At 37.0% G+C, this 22185-nt stretch overlaps 1 protein-coding gene across 1 annotated transcript in view; it reads left to right on the forward strand.

Annotated features, from left to right (window-relative positions):
* The window catches only part of WAPL (WAPL cohesin release factor), a 67109-nt gene that overhangs the window by 26935 nt on the left and 17989 nt on the right, over nucleotides 1–22185 (forward strand). Inside the window, exons 4-11 of the mRNA XM_060768971.2 lie at nucleotides 2825–2943; nucleotides 4237–4332; nucleotides 6119–6271; nucleotides 7048–7184; nucleotides 11209–11320; nucleotides 13911–14135; nucleotides 14660–14771; nucleotides 20788–20885. Of these exons, the coding sequence (XP_060624954.2) occupies nucleotides 2825–2943; nucleotides 4237–4332; nucleotides 6119–6271; nucleotides 7048–7184; nucleotides 11209–11320; nucleotides 13911–14135; nucleotides 14660–14771; nucleotides 20788–20885 (1052 nt within the window). The remainder of the gene's footprint in view (nucleotides 1–2824; nucleotides 2944–4236; nucleotides 4333–6118; nucleotides 6272–7047; nucleotides 7185–11208; nucleotides 11321–13910; nucleotides 14136–14659; nucleotides 14772–20787; nucleotides 20886–22185) is intronic.

The following is a 22185-nucleotide window of genomic DNA, read 5'->3' on the forward strand; positions in this document are numbered from 1 at the left end:
TAAGACTGTCCGACTCTGATTAATTCATTATTTATCTTCTTCAATGTAAATGTGCTTAAATATCCTTCCAATAATAATAAAGAGAGTAACATTTTAAATGTAATAACAACAATAATAATAAAAAGAGTAAAATAATAATGTAGCAATAACAACAATTATGCAGTAAAATAATAAATGTGTAATAATAGAGTAAAATGATAAATGTAATAATAAATAGAATAAAATAATAAATGAAATGAAAATAATAACAATAATAATAACACAGTAAAATAATAAATAACATTTACTCGAGTATAAGCCGAGAGGGACTTTTTCAGCCTAAAAAAAGGGCTGAAAAACTAGGCTTATACTCGAGTATATACAGTAATTCTTTCTACAGGCTTATGGGAGCAAGTCATATATAATGTCTATGCAAGTATGGATCTCACACTGATGTGTTTCAGTTAAATCTTAAGCAGGCCTGATTCCTCCCATCTTCTAATATGAGGTTTGTGTTATTAAAAGGAAATATAGATGAAAATCACTTTGTGTACACAGTGGGCAAGGTATTGGTTTGTAGGGATTGGGTTTTGGATGTGAAAGTTTTGCTGTAAAACTGTATAACCAAAACCTGTGGTGTATGAGAGATATAAGACCAAGGGAGTTAGGTTGGTTTTTTTTAGCAAGCACATGACATTAGTTTTGAAAACTAAGAACCTGGCTTGTATATATTTTTGTGTCTGATATGTTGAAGTTGTTTTGATGGGCCATAACTGATCAAATCCACTGAGCACTTCCATATTGCTATAAATGTAATTATTTAGATTTACCCAATTTAATGACTGAAATGAGAGTGCTTAATTACAGTACGTCAGACATTTTTCATTAGGGCATGAGTTGATTTTCTTGTTGTTGTAGTTTTAATTACAGCCTTTACCAGCTGAGCTTACTGTTTTTTCCTGTCTGATTATTTTATGTAGTAGGTTGATATAGGGCCATGTACATTTTGTAAAATGCAACTCAAACTGCTTACTTGCATTTTTGTACAACTTTATACAAATCCACTTGCCAGAGGCAAGGGTTCTTTCTTAGTTCCAATGAGACTACTCACTTTCATCAACTGAGGAAAGGAAAGTGGAGTTTCTCAAAAAGTGCTGACTTCTAGATTAGGCAGTCCTTATCTCTGCAGAGGCAGAGTGGATAATTTTAATTTAGTTAAAATTTCTTAAGACACATCAATAAAAGTTCAGTTTAACCTCATTGTAGGTATCCTAAACTCAGGTTTTGTTACATTCACACGTTACTGAAAGACATGGGCATTTATTTTATGGTTTCATGAGATGAACCTGACTTTTCCAGTAATAATGTCAGTTCTTGATTCTTGAAAAAATTGCTTTTTGAAATTTAGGATTTTTTTCTTCTTCCCCTCACTGTAATTAGATATGTAAAAAGGATAGGGTTTTTTTAGGTGGAACTGTGCCAAGAAAGGCAGAAGGGTCAGTTAATTTTCATCAGAAAACATTTTTTTTAAAAAATGCAATTGACTCTCCATATTTACATGTTGAACTTTTGCAAATCTGATTGTTGACCGATATGATTAATATATTCTGTTGAAGAATCTTTATATCCTTTAGTGTTTTTTTGTGATAAAATTCTCCATAGAGTCTCTCTGAAGGACTTAGGGATTCCTAGAAAGGTGTTCTGTGAAGCAAAAACAAAAAGAGTATTATTGTTAACCATGATTTATACTTCAGGGGCAGGGATAGTAGCTGCACCCCTTCCTCCCGTGAAATTGGGGAGCCTACTGCATTGTATGAATTCTTTGTATCATCTGACATGAATTTAAATTAGTACAAGATTCTGCTATAAACTTCAACCTATTATAGGTGCTGATAATAAGAAAAATGTCACATGTTAATTTGTTTAAGACAGTCTGTATGCTGATGAGGGAAAAACATGCAAAATACATACAGTGATTCAAAGAGATGCAAGACCGAGTTGTAAGAGGGAAACTGTGCAATGGCAGTTTAGTTGTTAATTAACCTAGTTTAATTATGAGATTTGCACAGTTGTTTAGGAAATGAAAGCATCTTACTATGAACTTAATTTAAATTGACATTTTCCTGCTAATTTAAACTAGTTATTTGAATAACGTCTGTTTAGTTTAGTGCATCTTATGCAGAGGATTTGGAAGAGTGAGTGGTAATGACAAATCCCTATCTGACTAGAAAGCCCAGAGAAGACGTGTGGGAATCCCTTTCTATATGATGTAACAATGTCGTTGAATTCTGTAATGTATCATCTGTTCATGAGTCCCAACTGACCTCAACTTTTTATGGTCTGTGGCCATGCTGAAACCTACAGGAAGACCCACTTAATCTAATAAATGCCTTTTGCTGCAGTCATCTTAAGGCTTTGCTACAGCTCCAAGCACTTGTAATCATTTTCTGCCGGTCGGGTTGAGGAGTGTTAATATTGAAAACATTTTGAGATTGCCAAGTTGAATAAGGCAGTATGTTAAACCATTGGAAATAGACCTACAAATTAGTGATGTCCACCTCATTGAAATATTCCATTGGTTCCATCAACCTTCACTATCAGAAACTCAGTTTTAGAACTTATTTAATTAACTTAAAATCATGTCTTCTTTCTTCCATGTTGTAGTGTTTAACATAGTATTCACATATGTAACTGTTCCTTCCATATTGTTTGTAATAAGCAAGGAAATGATTATTTTTCCATCTAGGTAGTAACTAGATTTTAATGTATGTTTACTCTTTTCACTACTACACTGTTTCTCTTAAAGTAGACATGGAAAGTACATTTTGATTTCTTATGCTTGTAGAGCTACTGGACTTCCCAGAAGATCCATCTAGTGTTCCTGAAAGCAATAAGAAATCCACAAATTCTCAAGGTGATAAATCTAAGGAGAACACACGAAAAATATTTAGTGGACCAAAGAGGGTAAGTAATCATGCTTAAATTACCTTGCCATGAAATAATTAGTGCTTAAATAAGAATAACATGTAAAACCTTGTAATATTGTTCTTTGATACCTTCTACTGGAGCAGTGGTTCTCAACCTTCATAATGCCGCCACCCCTTAATACAGTTCCTCATGTTGTGGTGACCCTCGACCATAAAATTATTTTCGTTGCTACTTCATAACTGTAATGTTGCTACAATTATGAATCACAATGTAAATATCTGATATGAAGGATGTATTTTCATTCACTGCACCAAATTTGGCACAAATACCTGATGCCCCCAAATTTGATTACTGGTGGGGTTGTGGGGGGGTGGGGGTGGGGGTGATTTTGTTATTTGGGAGTTGTAGTTTCTGTTATTTATAGTTAACCTACAATCAAAGAGCATTCCGAACTTCACCAATGATGGAATTGAACCAAACTTGGCACACAGAACTCCCACGACCAACAGAAAATACTGGGAGAGTTTAGTGGGCATTGACCTTAAGTTTTGGCATTGTAGTTCACCTACATCCAGAGAGCACTGTGGACTCAAACAGTGATGGATCTGGATGAAACTTGGCACGAATACTCAATATGCCCAAATGTGAACACTGGTGGAGTTTGGAGAAAATAGACTTGATATTTAGGAGTTGTAGTTGCTGGGATTTACAGTTCACTTACAATCAAAGAGCATTCTGAACCCCATTAATGATAGAATTGTGCCAAACTTCCCACACAGAACCCCCATGACCAACAGAAAATACTGTGTTTTCTGATGGTCTTGGGCAACCCCTCCTCAGGAGTTCTGATCCCCAGATTGAGAAATACGGTAGTAGAGTAAGAGAAAAATGGTGCTTCTAGTGACATGAGAGATTACAAAAGAGAGAACAAGAAAAGTTACATTTCATGAATGGACGTCTACTAAGGCAATGTTTGATGTTCTTGTAAGAAATTTCTCCGGCTTTATTTGGCCTTTGGATGTAGTTCCTTCAGAATTTAAAGTTGTTCCATGCTCTTCAAGGTGGAGCACTTCTGTCATACTTATCATCTTGTATTTGTTCATAAGAAGAAATGACTTGACCGTTCTTCAAATGGAATCCAGTATATTCACAGTGTTGCAAGTTGCAGTGTAGCATCAAAACTGAAAATGCATGTAAAACATTTTTATGAACAGAAACAATAATGTAATAGTAAAAAATTGAAAACAGTTTATTTACAAATAATGAACTGCTTATTTTCCTGATAGTAATATGAAATTGTTTCTTTTTGTTTCTAATTATTTATTGCAGTCGCCAACAAAGGCTGTGTACAATGCTAGACATTGGAATCAGCCAGAATCCGAAACTCTTCCAGCAGCACAAGTGTTGAAAACTCCAGCTGTCCCAGTGAGTACAGTATCTTCTCACCCCAAAACTTAAAATGAATAGCTTAAGATCACTCTTCAGTTAGAGAAAATATCTGGGAAAATCAAAATTTCAGGGATAGTATATTTAGATAGTTAAAATTATCAAGAGAAAACTAATGAAGAAAGACCATGATTATAAGTCCTGAAGTTGCCCAGGAACAAGATTTGAAATTTCTCCCGATTGCAAAGGGAATGTTTAAAAGTCATTGTTTATTTGTGTATGTGGATTGTTTGTTTGCTACTGTTCTGTATTTATATAGCTGCTGTCAGATATACGTTATGGTGTTTTTGTATAAAACTTAGCCTACAGGATGGTTCTTTGTCTTAATCTTAAGGCTTATGGAAGAATTTTGTGTTGTTTAAGTATGTTTTTCTTCTGTGGCAGCTATTTTCGTAATTCAGTCAAGCAGCATTCTTGGCCCGGGCGCAGTGAACATTATAAGCCTTATACATTATGCCCATCAAGACTTTCCTCTCAGTCCATAGTACTGTCATGAAATTGTTCACATGAAGTAAATTATTCTGGAGTGAAAGCTGTTATGGAACAGATAGCCCTCACATACCTTTACTGATCTATTTCATCACAGTTATGACAGAAGAGCTTTTAAAGGGCTCTTTGGACTGAACCCTATTATATAAAGTTTGCTGAAATGTTCAAGGTCAAAGGTTAATGTCAACATGCTGACTGTAGCATCCTAGAACAAGTATTCTAACACAACTGATGTGTGTGTTAGTCATTCAACCTTTACAAAAGAATCGCAGTAAAAGAAATAATAGTATAATCCCAAATATGTCTATTATTGTTTATGTCTACATGGTTAAAGTCTTAATTACAGCAGATGTTTGAACAAATCTTCAGAATTATTATCCTGATTTGTAACTTCAAAAATTACTTTAAAATGTTTCTTCAGGGCTCTTTCCCTAAAAGTTTTTTGTCCGGCTTACATTTTGAATCTGAGATCAGCAAATAAGTAGGTCTTTACACACTTGCCTGTGGTTTCTTCAGGAATCAGTATGCTGTTTAGCAGACTCCAGAAGTTTTACAGGCGATTCTCCTTAAACTGGAGAGCTGTGCAAATTTTTCAAAACAGGACATGCCATAGACTTACATTAATGGTCATATGGCATGTTGATAATTTAAGGGAAGTCTGTTGTGTATAAATATGTGTAGCAAATTAAGGGAAGTGAAAAATATTAGCTCATAGAGAGTTTAATACAGCCGCTAAAGATACTAAATGTAATGAAAATTATTAAATTGTACAGTGTATTAAATCAAAACTTTGGATGATCACATATCCTCTGAAAAACATCTCCTAAAATCTGCATCTGTTGGTATAATGGCCTGATAGAGGTGAGAAGTGTACGTGAAAAATGTTTCCATCCCACAGCCAAGATAGAAAATACAAGAAAACTCTGTTAGAGGAAGAATGTTTTGAATGGCTTGATTCTTTGACGATCTTGGCATGAATGCGAATATTGGGGAAATAAAAGGGGACAGTAGCTAACAGCTGCAGATGTTTAAAAATGTAGTCTATCAGCCTGATTCTTAAGCAGAGATGAGAGAACGTTACTGTACTTTCCTTTAATCTTTGTGTTAAAGTGCAATGTTGTAAAACTGACATTTAATTATTTTGCATGAAAACCATTCATTTGGGCTTTGTACTGTTTGAAACAATGCTTTTGTGAATCCCAGTTGTCCTCCATGTACATGGTTTCCTGTTTTCTGCTTCAAAACAGCTACTCATTGTTATACTTTCTGTTAATAGGTAAGGCTATCTTCTAAAGAGGCAGTTCATAAAGATGATGGAGTGTTTAAAGCTCCAGCACCACCTCCCAAAGTGATAAAAACTGTGACTTTACCCACTCAACCCTATCAAGAGATAGTAACTGCCTTGAAATGCAGGAAAGAAGACAAAGAAGTAAGTGAGATGCCTGAAACTTTTCCAAAAATACATTTCATGATAGATAAATTAAATTACAAAGTTAAGAGCTAGAATCAAAGTTGAGTAAGTTCTCTGTTTGTAATGGCTAACTTGAAAATCTGAGCTTTTTCTGAAAGCATGTTTCATGCTTTCAGAAAAAGTATTGTCCATTAATTTTCAGGTATAAAAGAATACTGTTGTAGCTACGTGGCCTAATTTTCAGGTATAAAAGAATACTGTTGTAGCTACGTGGCTTCGCCCAGGTATCAGAGGAGCCCCTGCCCCTCTGCTTCATCCCTTCTTTTACTTTCCCTGTCCTTATACATTTCCCCTTTCCCTCCCTCCCTCCCTTTTCTTTCTCCCCCTCCTTTCTCTGGCTCCAAAAAGGCCTATCTTAAAATGTCTCTGCAACCATGGGCCCCCAGATGTTTTGGCTTTCAACTCCCAGAAATCGTAACAGCTGGTAAACTGGCTGGGATTTCTGGGAGCTGTAGACCAAAACACATGAGGACCCACAGGGTGAGAACCACTGCTCCAGGGGAATATGGTTCTTTTTATGGCTCTCTTCCTCTTTCCTTGCTTCTCCTCATGCACATGTCACCTTTTTTCCCTAGTGACATCACCTCACCACAGCCAATCCTTAATCTAGCCACAGACAATCTAGTGACATCACAAAGGGCCACTGAATGGTCACCTAGTAACGGTCTTTGTGGTACAGACTGACATACTTTGACTTTTATATATAAAGATGTTTTTGTATGCTTGCCTTTCAGTTATACACTGTTGTTCAACATGTGAAGCACTTCAATGACGTAGTAGAATTTGGAGAGAACCAAGAATTCACAGATGATATTGAATACTTGTTAAGTGGACTGAAGAGCAATCAGCCCCTAAACACCCGTTGCCTTAGGTAAACTATTTCTGTTATGGCATAATAATCCCCTTGACCATATTGCATACTTACCCATTCTGCATACTTGCCTACTTAGGTATGTTCTGTACATACACACTGGTAAGACATGGAACCATGTGGAAGTGAAAAAAAATACATCTGTCCAGCATGTTAGAAGTGGGGATAGCATGCTTGCTAATTAACATCTAGCAATTTATTTTCTTCTGTGACTGTCCTTGTATAAAACTATTTCTGTATGTACTATAAAGACATTTTCAGTCTGGGCCCTAAAAATATTCTTTTATCTTGATACATTCTTTATAATAAACAAAGCTGTTCATTCACCCTGAGGTTGGGAATTTTCAAGAGACCATATGAGCTTGTACTCGATGGTACAAAAACAATTAAATAGTGAAAGATCAATGAAGTAATTTCTATTGTTCAAAAGTACATGGTCTTCTTGGGGTATATTTATGCAAGAGGCTATCCCATAGTTTACTTGTACTTGATTTGTAGCATGGGCTGGATTGTTCATATATTGTTGGGGAAATGGCATTATTGGTTTTGTTAGCTCTCTTCACATAGTTTTGAAAGAGGTATCTTGTTTATTGAATTTTACCGCAGCTTGTTCTGCAGGGATTGCTCAACGTGGCCTAGCTGTATTTTTGGGCAAAACTCTCAAGACATTACAATTATTCAAATCAAAGAGCAATAATGGCCTCACAACTGCTGACCAATATTGATATATAATTTTTGAAGTAGATGAAAATGTCCAGACATTGCATAGACCGCCTTCAAGAATTAATATTTCATCATCTTAGTAATTACATTTGCAGCAAATCTGCTCAGTCACAAGAAGCAGCATAATTTCTGATGGATAGTGTGTACTGGATGGAGAAACTGCTGCCTGTGATCTAGGACTTGAAAGAACATTCTATATTTTTATTTTCATAAGTGGATCACTACTAACTGTTGTTGAACTTACTTGGATTTAGAATATTTGCTAGCTGTTCCCTGCCACGCGTTGCTGTGGCCCAGTCTGGTGATCTGGAAAATAAAGTAATGAGAAAGTACTGGTTTATGCTGGGTAAACAGTATAGTTTCTGTGTCAGTGCTGATGTGGAGATTGTCTGGTTTGCCTACTCAAACATACAATTGTCCTTCTTTAGGGGTCCCTTTCAAATCTATGATACTATATCTGTGTGTGTGTGTGAATCATATATATCTATCTATATTACTGGATGACTCTTTGTCAGGAGGGCTTTGATTACATTTTCTTGCCTTGGTGAAGAGAGTTGGACTGGATGGCCTTAAGTATTTTCTGTTGGTCATGGGGCTTCTGTGTGGGAAATTTGCCCCAATTCTGTCGTTTGTGGGGTTCAGAATGCTCTTTGATTGTAGGTGAATTATAAATCCCAGTAACTACAAATCCAAATGTCAAGGTCTATTTTCCCTAAACTCCATCTGTGTTCATGTTTGGGCAAATGGAATATTCGTGCCCAGTTTGGTCCAGATTCATCATTGTTTGAGTCCACAGTGCTCTCTGGATGTAGGTGAACTACAACTCCCACACTCAAAGTCAATGCCCACCAAATCCTTATAGTGTTTTCTGTTGGTCATGGGAGTCTTGTGTGCCACGTTTGGTTCAATTCCATAATTGGTGGAGTTCAGAATGCTCTTTGATTCTGGTGAACTATAAATCCCAGCAACTACAACTCCCAAATGACAAAATCTTTTTTTTAGTGAAGTACATACATTGGGTTGTTAGGTGTATGCTGTCCAAATTTGGCGGCAATTCGTCAAGTGGTTTTTGAGTTATGTTAATCCCACAAACGAACATTACATTTTTATTTATATAGATGAGGTCGATTGATTAAGTCTGTTGAATTCAAATATGTTTCTGATGGTTCTTGGGGAGTTTCATGTTGCCTCATCAGGTGATACTGTCAATTCCCTAGTTGATCTCATGTAGAGAAATTGTTTGAGAATTGACATGGTTGCTCCTAAGCATCCTTTTTTACACAGTACATACATCAAAACCAGCTCCCTAGATGATTGAACAGTGGCTAGAATTTTTAAACCCCTTTGGGTTAATTTGTTTACTCTTTTGGGCCACAAAAATGGCCTTGCTACACTAGATACAGAATCGCCCCCACAAACAAAGGATGTCTGGCCAGAACGGCTAGTTATCCTCCCTTGAATAGACTCAGCAGCCACTTGGATAAAGTGTGTTGGTCACTCCTGGAGGAGGACATGGTAGTGGGAGCAAGCCATGAATCTCCTCCTTGTCATCCTTAGCTGTGGTGCCCGGGCTGATCTCTGCCCCCCCCCCTCCCCGGCACCCAAATAATGGATGCACCCAAACAGCGGTTTCAGACATAACAGGGGAGGAGGAAAGTGAGGATGAGTCCAAAGAGACTTCAAAGGGCATCTAGTCCAACCCCTTTCATCCAGAAGACCACCAGTTGGCAGTGACTATAGCAATGGTTTCATGATCTCTTGACCTGTTCCAACAAAGATACACTCTTATATAAGCAAGGCACAAGCATTCTGCCAGAGTTCACAGTATTTCCAGAAATACATCAAATAATAAATATCTCTAGGTTGTTTCTACCAGGATTTAATGAAATCACTTTCCCAGCAAAAGAGCAACATACCTTTTTGTGAAAGTAAGTGCAGATTCTACACATATGAAATGGATGTCATTCCAGTCACAGTTGTTACTTAGTTCTACAGACACTGCAGAACAAAGAAACCATGCAAAGATAATCTCTAGGCCTGTTTGCTTCTATTTATTTAATTTTGCAGAATTTTATTTATCACTTCTTGGTCTGTCAGGATGCTTGAGGCAATCTACAGTGGGTAAAACCCTTTAAAGATAAATTGGAGACACATCACAGTGTACAATTGAAGTGAGAGAGGAGGGAGGGGAAAGGATGCCACTGAAGTAGCTAGTTGTCTTGATTTAGAACATGTTTATTTTGACAGCTTCTTTTATGCAATCATACCACCCTCCACTTGGTTGATTACTCTTACTTGTTGCTTCTTGAACCTGCAAAACTTGTTAAGCTTCTTCTTACTTCCACCCAATGTGCCCTATAGCCCAGATGTGTTGATCATACCTGTGGCAACTGAAAAGATTGAGAATGAGATGAGAATGTAGGTTATTCTTATTGAAACTCAAGGTATAGAAGATGTAGATCTAAAACTTTTAGGGTGGTGGGGCCCTTGTTAAGAGTCTAACTCCAAATGTACTGAAGATAAGTTATAAACAACCATGTAAAGCAAAACCTTAAATTGTTTGTGACACAAACAAATGTATTATATTTATTTCCTATGTTTATATTCTGCATTTCCTCCAATGAGCTCAGGGTAGTATCCATGGCTGCTGTTCTACTTTTTACTCACAACAATCTTTTGAGGTTGGTCAGGATTAGAGTGCTCTACAGTATAATTGCCTAGTATATTTGATGACTCTGAATCTTCAACAGAGCATCAGTGATCTAGTTTGAGCAGCCCCATTACCACTCCTACTTGCTTAGGTGGCACTTCCATTGTTCCATCAGTTGTGCCTTAGAAGCTCCATGATGTCAAGAGTACAGGGCCACCATTCACCAATAACATCTTATTTTTACATAGACACAGTATGAATGAGATGTGTATGTTGAGGAATGGTTTGTGTCAGTATGGCTTTTTGATATGTTATAAGGCTCTAGCTTTCTGCATTCTACTGTTAGCAGGGAATATCTTTGCCAGTCTAGTTCCACACCATTTTTTCCTGTTTTTCTCCACCAAATTTTGACATATATTATTAGATTTCTCTTGAGAATGAGGTAAAGATAGATCATCTCATATGAGTTTACCTGGCTGACATTTTTATACACTTGCAATAGTCTTTATCAAAGACACTTTTGATTGATGGTCCTTTGCTCCATTCTGGTTGTGCGGGTGGGAGACAGCCAACTTAGTCTTTCTTTCCACTGAGGTTTGCGTGTTTCTGTTTGTGATTTATCAGACTTTCGTGTTTGTTTGCTTGTTTCAGTGTTATCAGCCTGGCGACAAAGTGCGCCATGCCTAGCTTCCGGATGCATTTGAGAGCACATGGAATGGTAGCTATGGTTTTCAAAACTCTGGATGACTCACAGCATCATCAGGTTTGTACCACTTACGTTTTGGATTATATTTTAAAATTGTATCATCTCAGTTGTTCTTGGAGCAATATATTTTTTGCAAATATTTTTGAGATTATAATTGGTGTAATGGGAATTGTTATAAATATACTTCTTGATGTTTCCTTTTGTTGTGTTTTTTTAATTTTGATATCACATACTTAGAACATTTTGGAAGTAAAATAAAATAATTGTTCTGATAGAAATAAAACTGTTCTTTGTCTTTGTATTTTCGTCCAGAAAAATATATGTGATTTCTGCAATAACTGGGGTCCTTTTTGTACATTGTTGCCTATTTTTCTATCTCCTGTCATAATAGAATTTGGTAGATAACAAGACTGCCCACATATTTCTATATATATACTATATATATTCAGAATTGGTAGAAGGGAAATGTAAATGCCACCTTATTCTGATATTATCTTAATGTGTGTTCCACACTTCTAATACTAGTACTAGCTTGAGAATTCAAAAAACTATAGATTTTATATGCCATTGGTTTAGATTTGTACAACATTCTGCTTGATGATTCTAGCCTCTTGGCGATTCAATAATACTAATTTTGTTCAGTGCTGTCTCATATTTTATATTAACATACTGACTGCTCCAGAACTTTCATAAATATGATGAGGGAAAAATGCTTTCATTGCGGCTTCTTGTCTTCATTCAAAGTAGTGGGATTGGACATGGAACCACTGTCTCTTTCCCAATTGAGCACACGATGCCACGTAGAACAGCTATATTTTCATGTGTTTTACTGGCAGAATGAAAGTCTGCAACATTTTTATACCAAGTAAAAAAGGCAGGAAGCGGGGATACAAAATACTGCATAAACATTGTTTAACATTTATTCATATCATTTCATTAATTGAATTGGGGGGCATTGCAGGGCAAATAAGTCATAGAGGTGGTTAAATAAAATAGAACGTGTGTCTTTATTTTGGAGATGTAAAGAAATGTGTTCTCTCAGGCGTAGAAAGACAAAAAGCATTGATAAGGATTCAGAGGATATAGCTTTTACGAGATAAAGGGGATTAAAAGCACATTTTTGTATAAAAGGCTAAGCTGAAGTGATAAGAAAAGTGTTTTTTTTTCCCATATTTTAAATAAACCGTATCTTGAGGTTCATTTATCTTCCTGCATAAGGGGAGGTATTGCACACATGTTCCAATCCTGTACCCTTCGCTCCTGACCTGCCCTTCTTGTCTACTATGATCTGGAACGGAGCTGTAGCCACATGTTGACATACACAGCTACAGAGCTCTATGCAGTTGATAGCTTTATCAGAGGGTGTTCTATAATCACATTCAACCACATGAAATCACACTATATTTCCTTTTGAGACCTTCTCTGCTGATAGAGCTGGAACCTCTCTCCCTAACTCCTCTTCTTTGTGAAGAGAAATGAATTACTATAGAGTTATAGTGTCGTTTTCTAGTTGCCTTTGATTTTTATTGAATTGTGAATTCCTGATTTGTTGTCTCCAAATTATTATAGATCGTATTCTTTTTAACCTAACATCTTCCTGTTGTTTGCTTTGATTTTAAATAAAGCTGTAGTTTAAAAAATTGATTAGATTTTGTCCCATCAAAGTCAAGAGGGTTAACCCATGAGTTAAATATGTTTAAGAGGGAGATACAGTTATGACCTCTGGCACAGCTTTGAGCAAACTAGAACTTGGGGATGTGATTTCAAAAGCCACTGTGCTACTTGCATTAAAAGTAAGGGTTTACATTTTATTTTTTCTTTCTCCCTGTGGCGAGAATTTTGACCATTCTTTTAAAGAATATTTGTGAACGATTTATTTGTGCAAAAATGTTGCTGATTTGTTAAAATGCAAAACATTTTTTTTTTGCACAAAAGATTTTATTCTGTGCATAAAACGTGTTTCTTTATTTGGGGTGTTTGGCAAAAATGTCCTGAATGTGAAAAATTCAATTGAAGTTGACTATTTCTCTTATTGGATACAGTGAAACATCCTTTTCCTTAGTTGAAAGCTACTGCATTGGTGTTACTTTCATTTTTTTAAAGCTGGTAATTTCACATAGTTCACTGATGACAATTTTGTTTTGAACCAATATGTTATCGAGCTTTTTTTTTTTTTTTTTTAAAGAGACATACAAAATATGTCGATTTTTCTTCAAATTCCCATAGTTAGATTTCCAACATAAACTACTTCCAGTACATAGTCTAGATTAAAATGATTAAAAACAGCATCAGGTTTCATCACTTAACTGAAAAAAGTAATGTCATTATTCTTGGAGTGAAAACTTGAAGTTTTACACTGAAGTTTTGACATTGATTGCAGCTGAACAGTTCACAAGAGGTTATGAAATCTTTAAGTATGGCATGACAACTTTTTTTTGTTTCCATAAATCATCTGCAGTTAGCAGTGTTTATAGCATTTGGGGAACCCTTGATCAAAGCTGAAATTGTGTAGCACTTGTTTTGAATAATAATTGAATAATAAAGACATTTCCACCATACATACAAACGTCTAAATATAATTTTAAGACTTGCTAGATTCCTGTTTTTCAGAAATATTGATTACCTTTCTTTTTCTTTTTGGTTGAAGAACTTGTCACTATGTACAGCAGCTTTAATGTACATTTTGAGTAGAGACCGCTTGAACATGGATCTAGATAGAGCCAGCTTAGATCTAATGATCCGTCTTCTGGAACTAGAGCAAGATTCTTCATCCAGGTTGTTCAATGAAAAGGACATGAACAAAATTAAAGAAAAAATCAGAAGACTCTGTGAAACTGTTCACAATAAACACCTTGATCTAGAAAATATAACGGTGAGTTGTGGGATTTTACCTGATATTCCTATAATTAGAAATACCACGAGAACCATTGCTTCTCCATTTATGAAACTTGTGAGCATTTAAAACATGCCTTGGAAGTAGTATTTGTAGACTTTCCTGTAGGTTTTTCTTGAGTCATGGTGTTTTCCTATAACTAATACAGTATTTATAGTGGCCATGGTGTTTTGCTATATCTAATATTTATAGTGGAACAGACTGAGAAAGACAATAATTAGATGCTAACATTATTAAAAGTGAATTGTAATAACGTAAATAAATAAATAAATTTTGCCTTTCATTTTCTTTATGTGAGTGACAAGATATACAGAATGAAGTATTTTGCAATAACAACCTGGGAAGAAAAGGTGCAGCTAAACACTTTTGTAGCTACCTGACCTGCACCTTTAAACCTACAATATTAAATTGCATATAATGTCCAAGTTACAGCACTGATGGAAAAAAGTAACTGATAAAATGTTGTGTTGTATGCAGTAATTTTGTGTGTGTTTTTTTTCTAGACTGGTCATCTAGCAATGGAGACGCTGCTCTCTCTTACTTCAAAACGGGCAGGAGACTGGTTTAAAGAAGAGCTACGACTTCTTGGTGGTCTTGATCATATTGTAGATAAAGGTATTAATTTTGCCTTGAAGTGAATTAATAGATTTTATAATTGGAGGGTGATTTGTATGTTACCGACTGCTCATTGGAGGGAAGGATATTAGAGACAAAGTTGAAGTACTTTGGCCACATAATGAGGAGACAGGAAAGCTTGGAGAAGAGAATGATGCTGGGGTAAATGGAAGGAAAAAGGAAGAGGGGCCGACAAAGGGCAAGATGGATGGATGGCATCCTTGAAGTGACTGGCTTGACTCTGAAGGAGTTGGGGGTGGTGATGGACAACAGGGAGCTCTGGCGTGGGCTGGTCTTCTGATGAAGAGTCAGAAGCAGCTGAACAAATGAACAACAAATGGGGTAGAATGAAAGGGCTGTTATAATGCATGTAGGTTTCAGGGAGACAATGCTTGATGTGTCAAAATCAAAAATCTTTATTGCGATCATAGACCAGCATAAGGAGAGTGGGGTACAGTCTCATAAAAGCATTGTATATTAAAATCTAAAAGGCCAGAAAACAGAGGTATGTTGAAATCTAGCACAAAAAACTATTTAGAAAAGGGAGCAGATTAGAAAGGGAGGGAGATTGATGGAGGGACAGGAGCATTCAGGACACAAGTCTAGGGGACTGGGGGTGGGAGCACTTACATTTCAGTTAGTTGAAATGTAGTTTGTTTGATTGCTAACTTTTGGAACCAGTGGATTTTAAGTGCTGCTGCACAAATCTTGACAGCATTATAGGTTATAACTGAGTTGGTATCTGAGAGCAGCAGGGTGGTGTAAAATTGTTCCAATGACCCGAGTAATTATATAGCAAAGGCAGGATGACTCTGGATACTTGATGTGTTTTCATCACGCTTTTCACCTGTAGCTGATTTTGGCTTTTGAAGATTATCAGTTTTATATGTAATTGTGATATTATAATCTTTGTCACCTCTTAGAAAATAGGATATTCAGTAAAATAATAGAGTGGCTATGTTTGTTTCATAAATTAATAACTTAATTGTAGATGTCAGAATTGTAATTCTTATAATAATATTATGTAACAACATTTGAAAAACAAATCTGTTCCTGGTTTGAATGTGTTATTTCCAATTTAATTGTGTGGTACTTACTTTGAAAGTTGTTGTTATGTTCCAGAAGCTTCATTTTTGGTGCTGCCACAAACTATGTTGAATTGGTTGAGACTTGAAGTACAGGGGTCCACAAACCCCTGTTGTTGTTGTTGTGTGCTTTCAAGTCATTTCAAACTTAGGGTGACCCTGAGTGAGGGCCGTGTAAATTACTTTGGAGGGCCATATCTGGCCCCCGGGCCATAGTTTGAGGACCCTTGACATAGTGTAATTAATCTCTTCTTCATATCTTAGCAAAGGCCTACTGATACTTGGTTCTGTAGAATTAGCTTAATGGTATGGCGTGTTACATGCTAGTATCAGTGATGCTCTCTGATCAAAAACAGAGCAAAAGAATCAATGCAGAATAACACACAGCAGCACTCAACTACAACACATGATTTAGGGAGCGAAAAACCCCACCCACTTTGTTTATGTAGTACTTGTGAAAGCTTCAGTGGGTTAGAAGGTCTCATTGAATGGGACAGTGGTTTGTAATGAGATTTGTGTCTTGGGGGTAGAAGCAATAGACTTATGTAACTACTATGTAATGTAGCTTGTGTAATTCTAGTTTATCTTTCAAAGATAATGTGAGCAGTGGCTAGGATTCATCCTCCATAGGATTGAAAGCCTGACTTTGGAGTTGTAGATATTGGTTGGTAACTGCAGGCTTCTTTCTATGAGATCTGTAATGATGAAGCTGTTGTAGGCTCTTCTTGGGAACATCTATATGCATTGTTTGTGGAAAGAATTGCTTTCCTGAACACTTCTGGTTTTCTTTTCTTCCATGGTTTTTCTTGTGGCTTTCATGTGCCACTAAAGTGAGAAAATGGCTTAGAGAATATCGAAAGGGGTGACAGAGATATTGGTGCATTCTTAGCATTTGTTTCTAATAGTGGTGCTGTGTTTTTGTCTCTAAGGAAGCTATTGCATATTATTGATGTGGCAGCTGCTGCCATAGAACTACTCTGCCCATTTGCCCAGGACTTTGGTGCAGAAATTTCACTTTTGATACTTTATCTCATTTTCTAAACTAGGAAAAAATTAAGACTGAAATAAACTAATTCAATTTGCTGATATGATAAATTAATGCAGAAGCATACTAAATTGTCTCAAATGAGGTGTTCTTAAAGACTTGACTGGAGCTAGGGTTTTTCCTTCTGGTGACAGCAGATGATAATCCCATTTTCAGATCACTATATTTTGCAAGGGGATGACCCAGAGGGGCAATCCACCCATTAATGGGTTAATCCATCCATGTCAGCTGACAATAGAGGAGGCAAAGTTATTTTTCAGTTGGATTTGTTATGACTTCTTTCCTTCCCAGTCAGTTTTAAAATCTCCTGCCTCCTAGCCAGATATATATTCCCTCCTCTGCAAGTCAGTTGAATTAGGAAATATGGGGAAAGAAGTTAAAGATTTCAGAGGAGAAAACAGAAGAGTGTACTACTGCTGATCATTCCTGAGGGAATAAAGAAATAAGATGCATCTAAAAATAAAATTCCGTCCTGATATTTGAAAAACATAACAGGGAGGGCAATTACAGATACTGTTCAGGTTACCACTGCTTAGCACATCTCTTTCAGTGGAAAGAAAACATTTAAAATCAATTTACAGAGAGTATTTCTAACCTAGAATGAGACAGAAGAGATAAAAAGGACAGGAAAATATGGTTGCCAGAGTGAGAACAGAGAAAGGAAGCAACAGTTAAGGAGATTGATTTGATAAAAATAGCTACAAAGAAGAAAAAAGGGAAGAAATTAGCAAAGTAGATCATAACTCATCCACAAAGAATGGAGAAGGAAGATGTGGATTTTATTCCTCAGCTGGAAGCAGAAGTGCATATGCTGTCAGTGTCGTGTCCAAAGGGACAGTGCTTTGCATTCCTATCAATTCATATTATTTGGATAATCCTTTCAGAAAAAGCAGGAGAAAGTATTAGTAATATGGATAGCTCTATGAGGATCGAGGTGTCCATGCTTACTTTTGTTACTGAAGGTGTCTCTTCCACGGAGCATGGATCTGCTCAGTGAAAATTGGGTATTACTCTCCAATCTGGGTTGATTGTACCTGACTGTGTGAACTTTGAGAGGAGATATTTTGAGGTTCATGGATATTTAATGAGGAAGTAGAAATTATAAGTTTCAAAAAGAAGCCCCACTCAAAAATACAGGGTGTTTCAAAACAATGGACCCAGTTTCAAAGTAGGATATTTCATGATGGAAACGTGTCACAAAGAAAGTTACAGCTTAATGAGTTATCAGGTTTTATTAACCATTTTAAGTCAGAAACAAATCTAAAAGATAATTGCAAATGGAGAGTATTTCATTAGGGGTCACCATCTTGAGAATGACTGAGGCTAGGGACTGTTTCTGTGTGGGGAGAAGCATTGAGCAGTAATCATTTGAAACTCTATGCCTCACTCTTTCAAGTGATAAGAATGTCGTTCTCAAGATGGCAAAAAGAAGCAATCCACTATGATTGTCTTCAACCCTCCATGTTCCAACCAGAATGATAGGATCCAAGGTTCTTTTTCAGTTGAGCCGTTAAGCTCCTGCTCAACAGTTTTGTCTATCCTGCCTAACCAACTGGTTATGTTTTCCCTTCTTGACAAATTTATAAGGCAAGGATATTAGCAAGGATAAATAATAGAGAAATTAGTTTGTTGGTTTCTAGTCCCAGTGATGGCTGAAAAACAGATTGAGGGATGGCAGAAGCCTGAAAAACAAGCCAGCCAGTCACTGAGGATGAGTGTAAACAGAAATTTAAAAGGTAATGGCTCAAAAGCAGAAAGAAACATTGCATAAGCAATGATATCCCTCCTGATAAGCTGCAAGTGCCATTTGAAAGCTGAAGCTCTAAGGCAATGGCTCCAAAGTAGAGAAGATCATTGCATTAGCAATGATATCTCTCCTAGTAAGTTGTGATTGCCATTTCGAAACTGGAGCTCATTTGCAGAGATATAGCAATTTCGAATCAGGTTCATACTGTATATGATTTGGGTTGCCAAAAATGATATAGAGCTCAATTGTTAGTGCTGGAGGAGGTACAGATAAGACTCACACTGTAATTTTTTTTCACGGTAGTTTCTGCAAGGGAATGAGACCAAAACTCCTTAAAGGGGCAGGTTGCAACCTGATCAAGATTTTTGAAGTTTGCTCATCCACACATAAATAAGTTTTTGAGAGATGCAACATTAAAATAGTTTGCAGTTTTCCTACATAGAATGGGAATTTTAGTATTAAATATTCTTCCAAATTTCCCCTTTGAACTAAGGAAGATTGTCTCATTTAGGTACTTTAGAGTGGTGTTTTTGGTAATAGTTATGTTGGCCTGTAGAGTATCCAAACTAATGGCACTCTCAGTCAACCCAAACTTATATAAATTCAAGCATAACAGGTTGACTCTGATTTTGAACCTATTTTTCTGCCATAGTGCATTTCAAATCAGAGTTCCACTGAGGTTGTTTACAGATGTTTTGTCCTTGATTAATTCATCTCTTCAGAATTCAAATGGTACACTTTAGATGACTGCAGAGTAATGCTTAAAGAGAATAATGAACATATCGAGACATTGTTTGTCTCTTATCATCCCATAACTTTGGGACAAAAGGCATTTAAAGCTGTGCTAGTGAGCTAGATAAAAACTTGTATTTTTGTGCTACAATTACACACAAAAACCAAGGCTGCAAAATGTTTGGTCACCTTCAACTAGGTCAGTGTTCAATAGCACAGCGTTTGCAGTTTCATGTAATATGTTGAGTATATGTAATGCAGCTTATTGGGGGAATAAGCCACATTTAGCAGGCATTACAAATTAAACAGATACAGGTTAAGAAATTCAACATTTGGCTGAACTATGCTAAAAATGGTGGCGTGAAGTTTATTAGAACCTACCCAAATGAGGGTCTTGGTAGGTCCCATTAGAAAATGGATTCGTCCTTGGTGCCATCCCTGAGATTCAGATTAGGCACCATAAGACCAGATTAGAAAATTGATTGGGAAGGGAAGGAGTCACAGTGAATCCAACCAAAAAAGAACTTTGTCTCATTCATTGTTGGTTGGCGTGCAGATGAACCCATTAATGGGTAGTTTGTTTCTGTCGCCATCCCAGAATGGGATGCCCTACCATGCCCTAGCTTGCCTTTTGTTGATCAGAATTGGAAAAAAAAACCCATAATTGGAGTATTAGGGTACAGGGGCTCGGGATTTATAGAGGGTTTTTTTTAATGGAACTTTTGAGTTAGTAGGGACAGTTGCCCCAACAGTAACAACACACAAGCAGCAAGACAGGCAGCCAGGCACAACAGGCAACAGCTCTTCTCTGCTTGCTCCCTTTAACACAACCTCCCATCCCTTCTCCCTTCCTGGCTCCAAATGAGCCTCTGAGCCATGTGCTCCCCTTATATACAGCAATGGCTGCCAGTGCCGAAACCCCTCCCCTCCCCAATACTTCTCAGCAGGCTAGAGGGCTGAAAATACGCTGGATAATTTCTGACTCACTTCCTGAGTCGTTACAGAAATGATGGAAAAAGCTTCGGAAGGGCAAATAGACGTCCGTTTTTTAAAAATGCTTTGTAGTCGCTTCAAAAGGGTAATTTTAACAAAATTATTACCAGTAACGAGTTATCCGACACGGCTCTATCCATGCCTATTAGCTATAGTCTTCAAAGTAGTTGAGATTCTCAACTGCAATATACTGCAAAGGATTGAATGAATAAGATTCATTAGCTTTCAAAACAACCTGCTCCTGACATTGGTGAAAATGGCTAGAACTGGTTTGTTGATAGAATTCAACACAGCTGTGTACATTTTTGGAGTGCACTTCAGGAGTGCTGTAACAAGGGCCTGTACCTCAAAATTCATCACTAGGTCACTGGTTTAAACATTTTAATAACCGTGTTCTCTTTCTTTATTTCTTAGTTAAAGAATGTGTGGATCACTTGAGCAGTGATGAAAATGAAGAGAAATTGGTTGCTTCATTATGGGGAGCAGAAAGATGTTTACGGGTTTTAGAAAGTGTAAGTATAACCATCTATCTAAAGCAGTGGTTCTCAACCTGGGGGTCGGGACCCCTGGAGTGGTCACGAAGGAGTGTCAGAGGGGTCACTAAAGACCATCAGAAAACACAGCAGTTTCTGTTGTTCATGGGGGTTCTATGTGGGAAGTTTGGCCCAATTTTGTCATTTGTGGGGTTCAGAATGCTCTTTGATTGTAGGTGAACTATAAATCACAGTAACTACAACTCCCAAAATATCAAGGTCTTTTTTCCCCAAACTCCACCAGTGTTCACATTTGGGCATATTGAGTATCCGTGCCAAGTTTGGTCCAGATCCATCATTGTTTGAGTCCACAATGCTCTCTGGATGTAGGCAAACTGCAACTCTAAAACTCAAGGTCAATGCCCACCAAACCCTTCCAGTATTTTCCCTTGATCATGGGAGTTCTGTGTGCCAAGACTGGTTCAGTTCCATAGTTGGTGGGGTTCAGAATGTTCCTTGATTGTAGGTGAACTATAAATCCCAGCAACCACAACTCCCAAATGACAAAAACAACTCCCCCCAGCCCCACCAGTATTCAAATCTGGGTGTATAGGGTATTTGTGGCAAATTTGGTCCAGTGAATTAAAATACATCCTGCATATCAGATATTTACAACTGATAGCAGTAGCAAAATGACAGTTATGAAGTAGGAAGGAAAATAATTTTATGGTTGGGGGTCACCACAACATGTGGAATTGTCTTAAGGGGTCGCAGCATGAGGAAGGTTGAGAACCACTGATCTAAAGGCATTGGATTTTTTAGTGGTTCAGAAGCAGGAATGAGGAAAGTAGAGTTTATGGGCCACTTCAGCTTACAATTTTTACATGATTTCTGTGAATTGACTACTACTTTGTTTCTCAATCAGATCTTAATTTCAGTGAGTCACAGTCAAAGGGCTTCTTAAGTCAAATGACAAGGTTTTGCTCCATTGACAGACTTGTTCTTTCCCAAATGGCTTTAAAGTCTTGGGAAGCTACTGTTGACTGTAGAGAGAAATGTGGACTGGAAAGCTTTCTTGGTTCATTTTTTTGGTAGTGCATTTCTTTCTTTGTAACTTCATCCTTTGGCTGAAAAGGAACTCGCATATTTATTTATGAAAAGCTTTTCTATGCAATACTTCATCCACAAGTTTTCAATCTAAAAACCCACAGTGCAAGCAAAAGGATGGCTGGAGGACTGAAAAAGCAACATGGCTTATAGCCACAAACTATTGTCAACCCACTAGGAAAAAAATAGTTCAGGTAGCCTGACTGAATTGTGATGATGAGGGAGAGGAGGA

This window comes from Anolis sagrei, chromosome 3 (genome assembly GCF_037176765.1).
Source record: "Anolis sagrei isolate rAnoSag1 chromosome 3, rAnoSag1.mat, whole genome shotgun sequence".
NCBI classification, from domain to species: Eukaryota; Metazoa; Chordata; class Lepidosauria; order Squamata; family Dactyloidae; genus Anolis; species Anolis sagrei.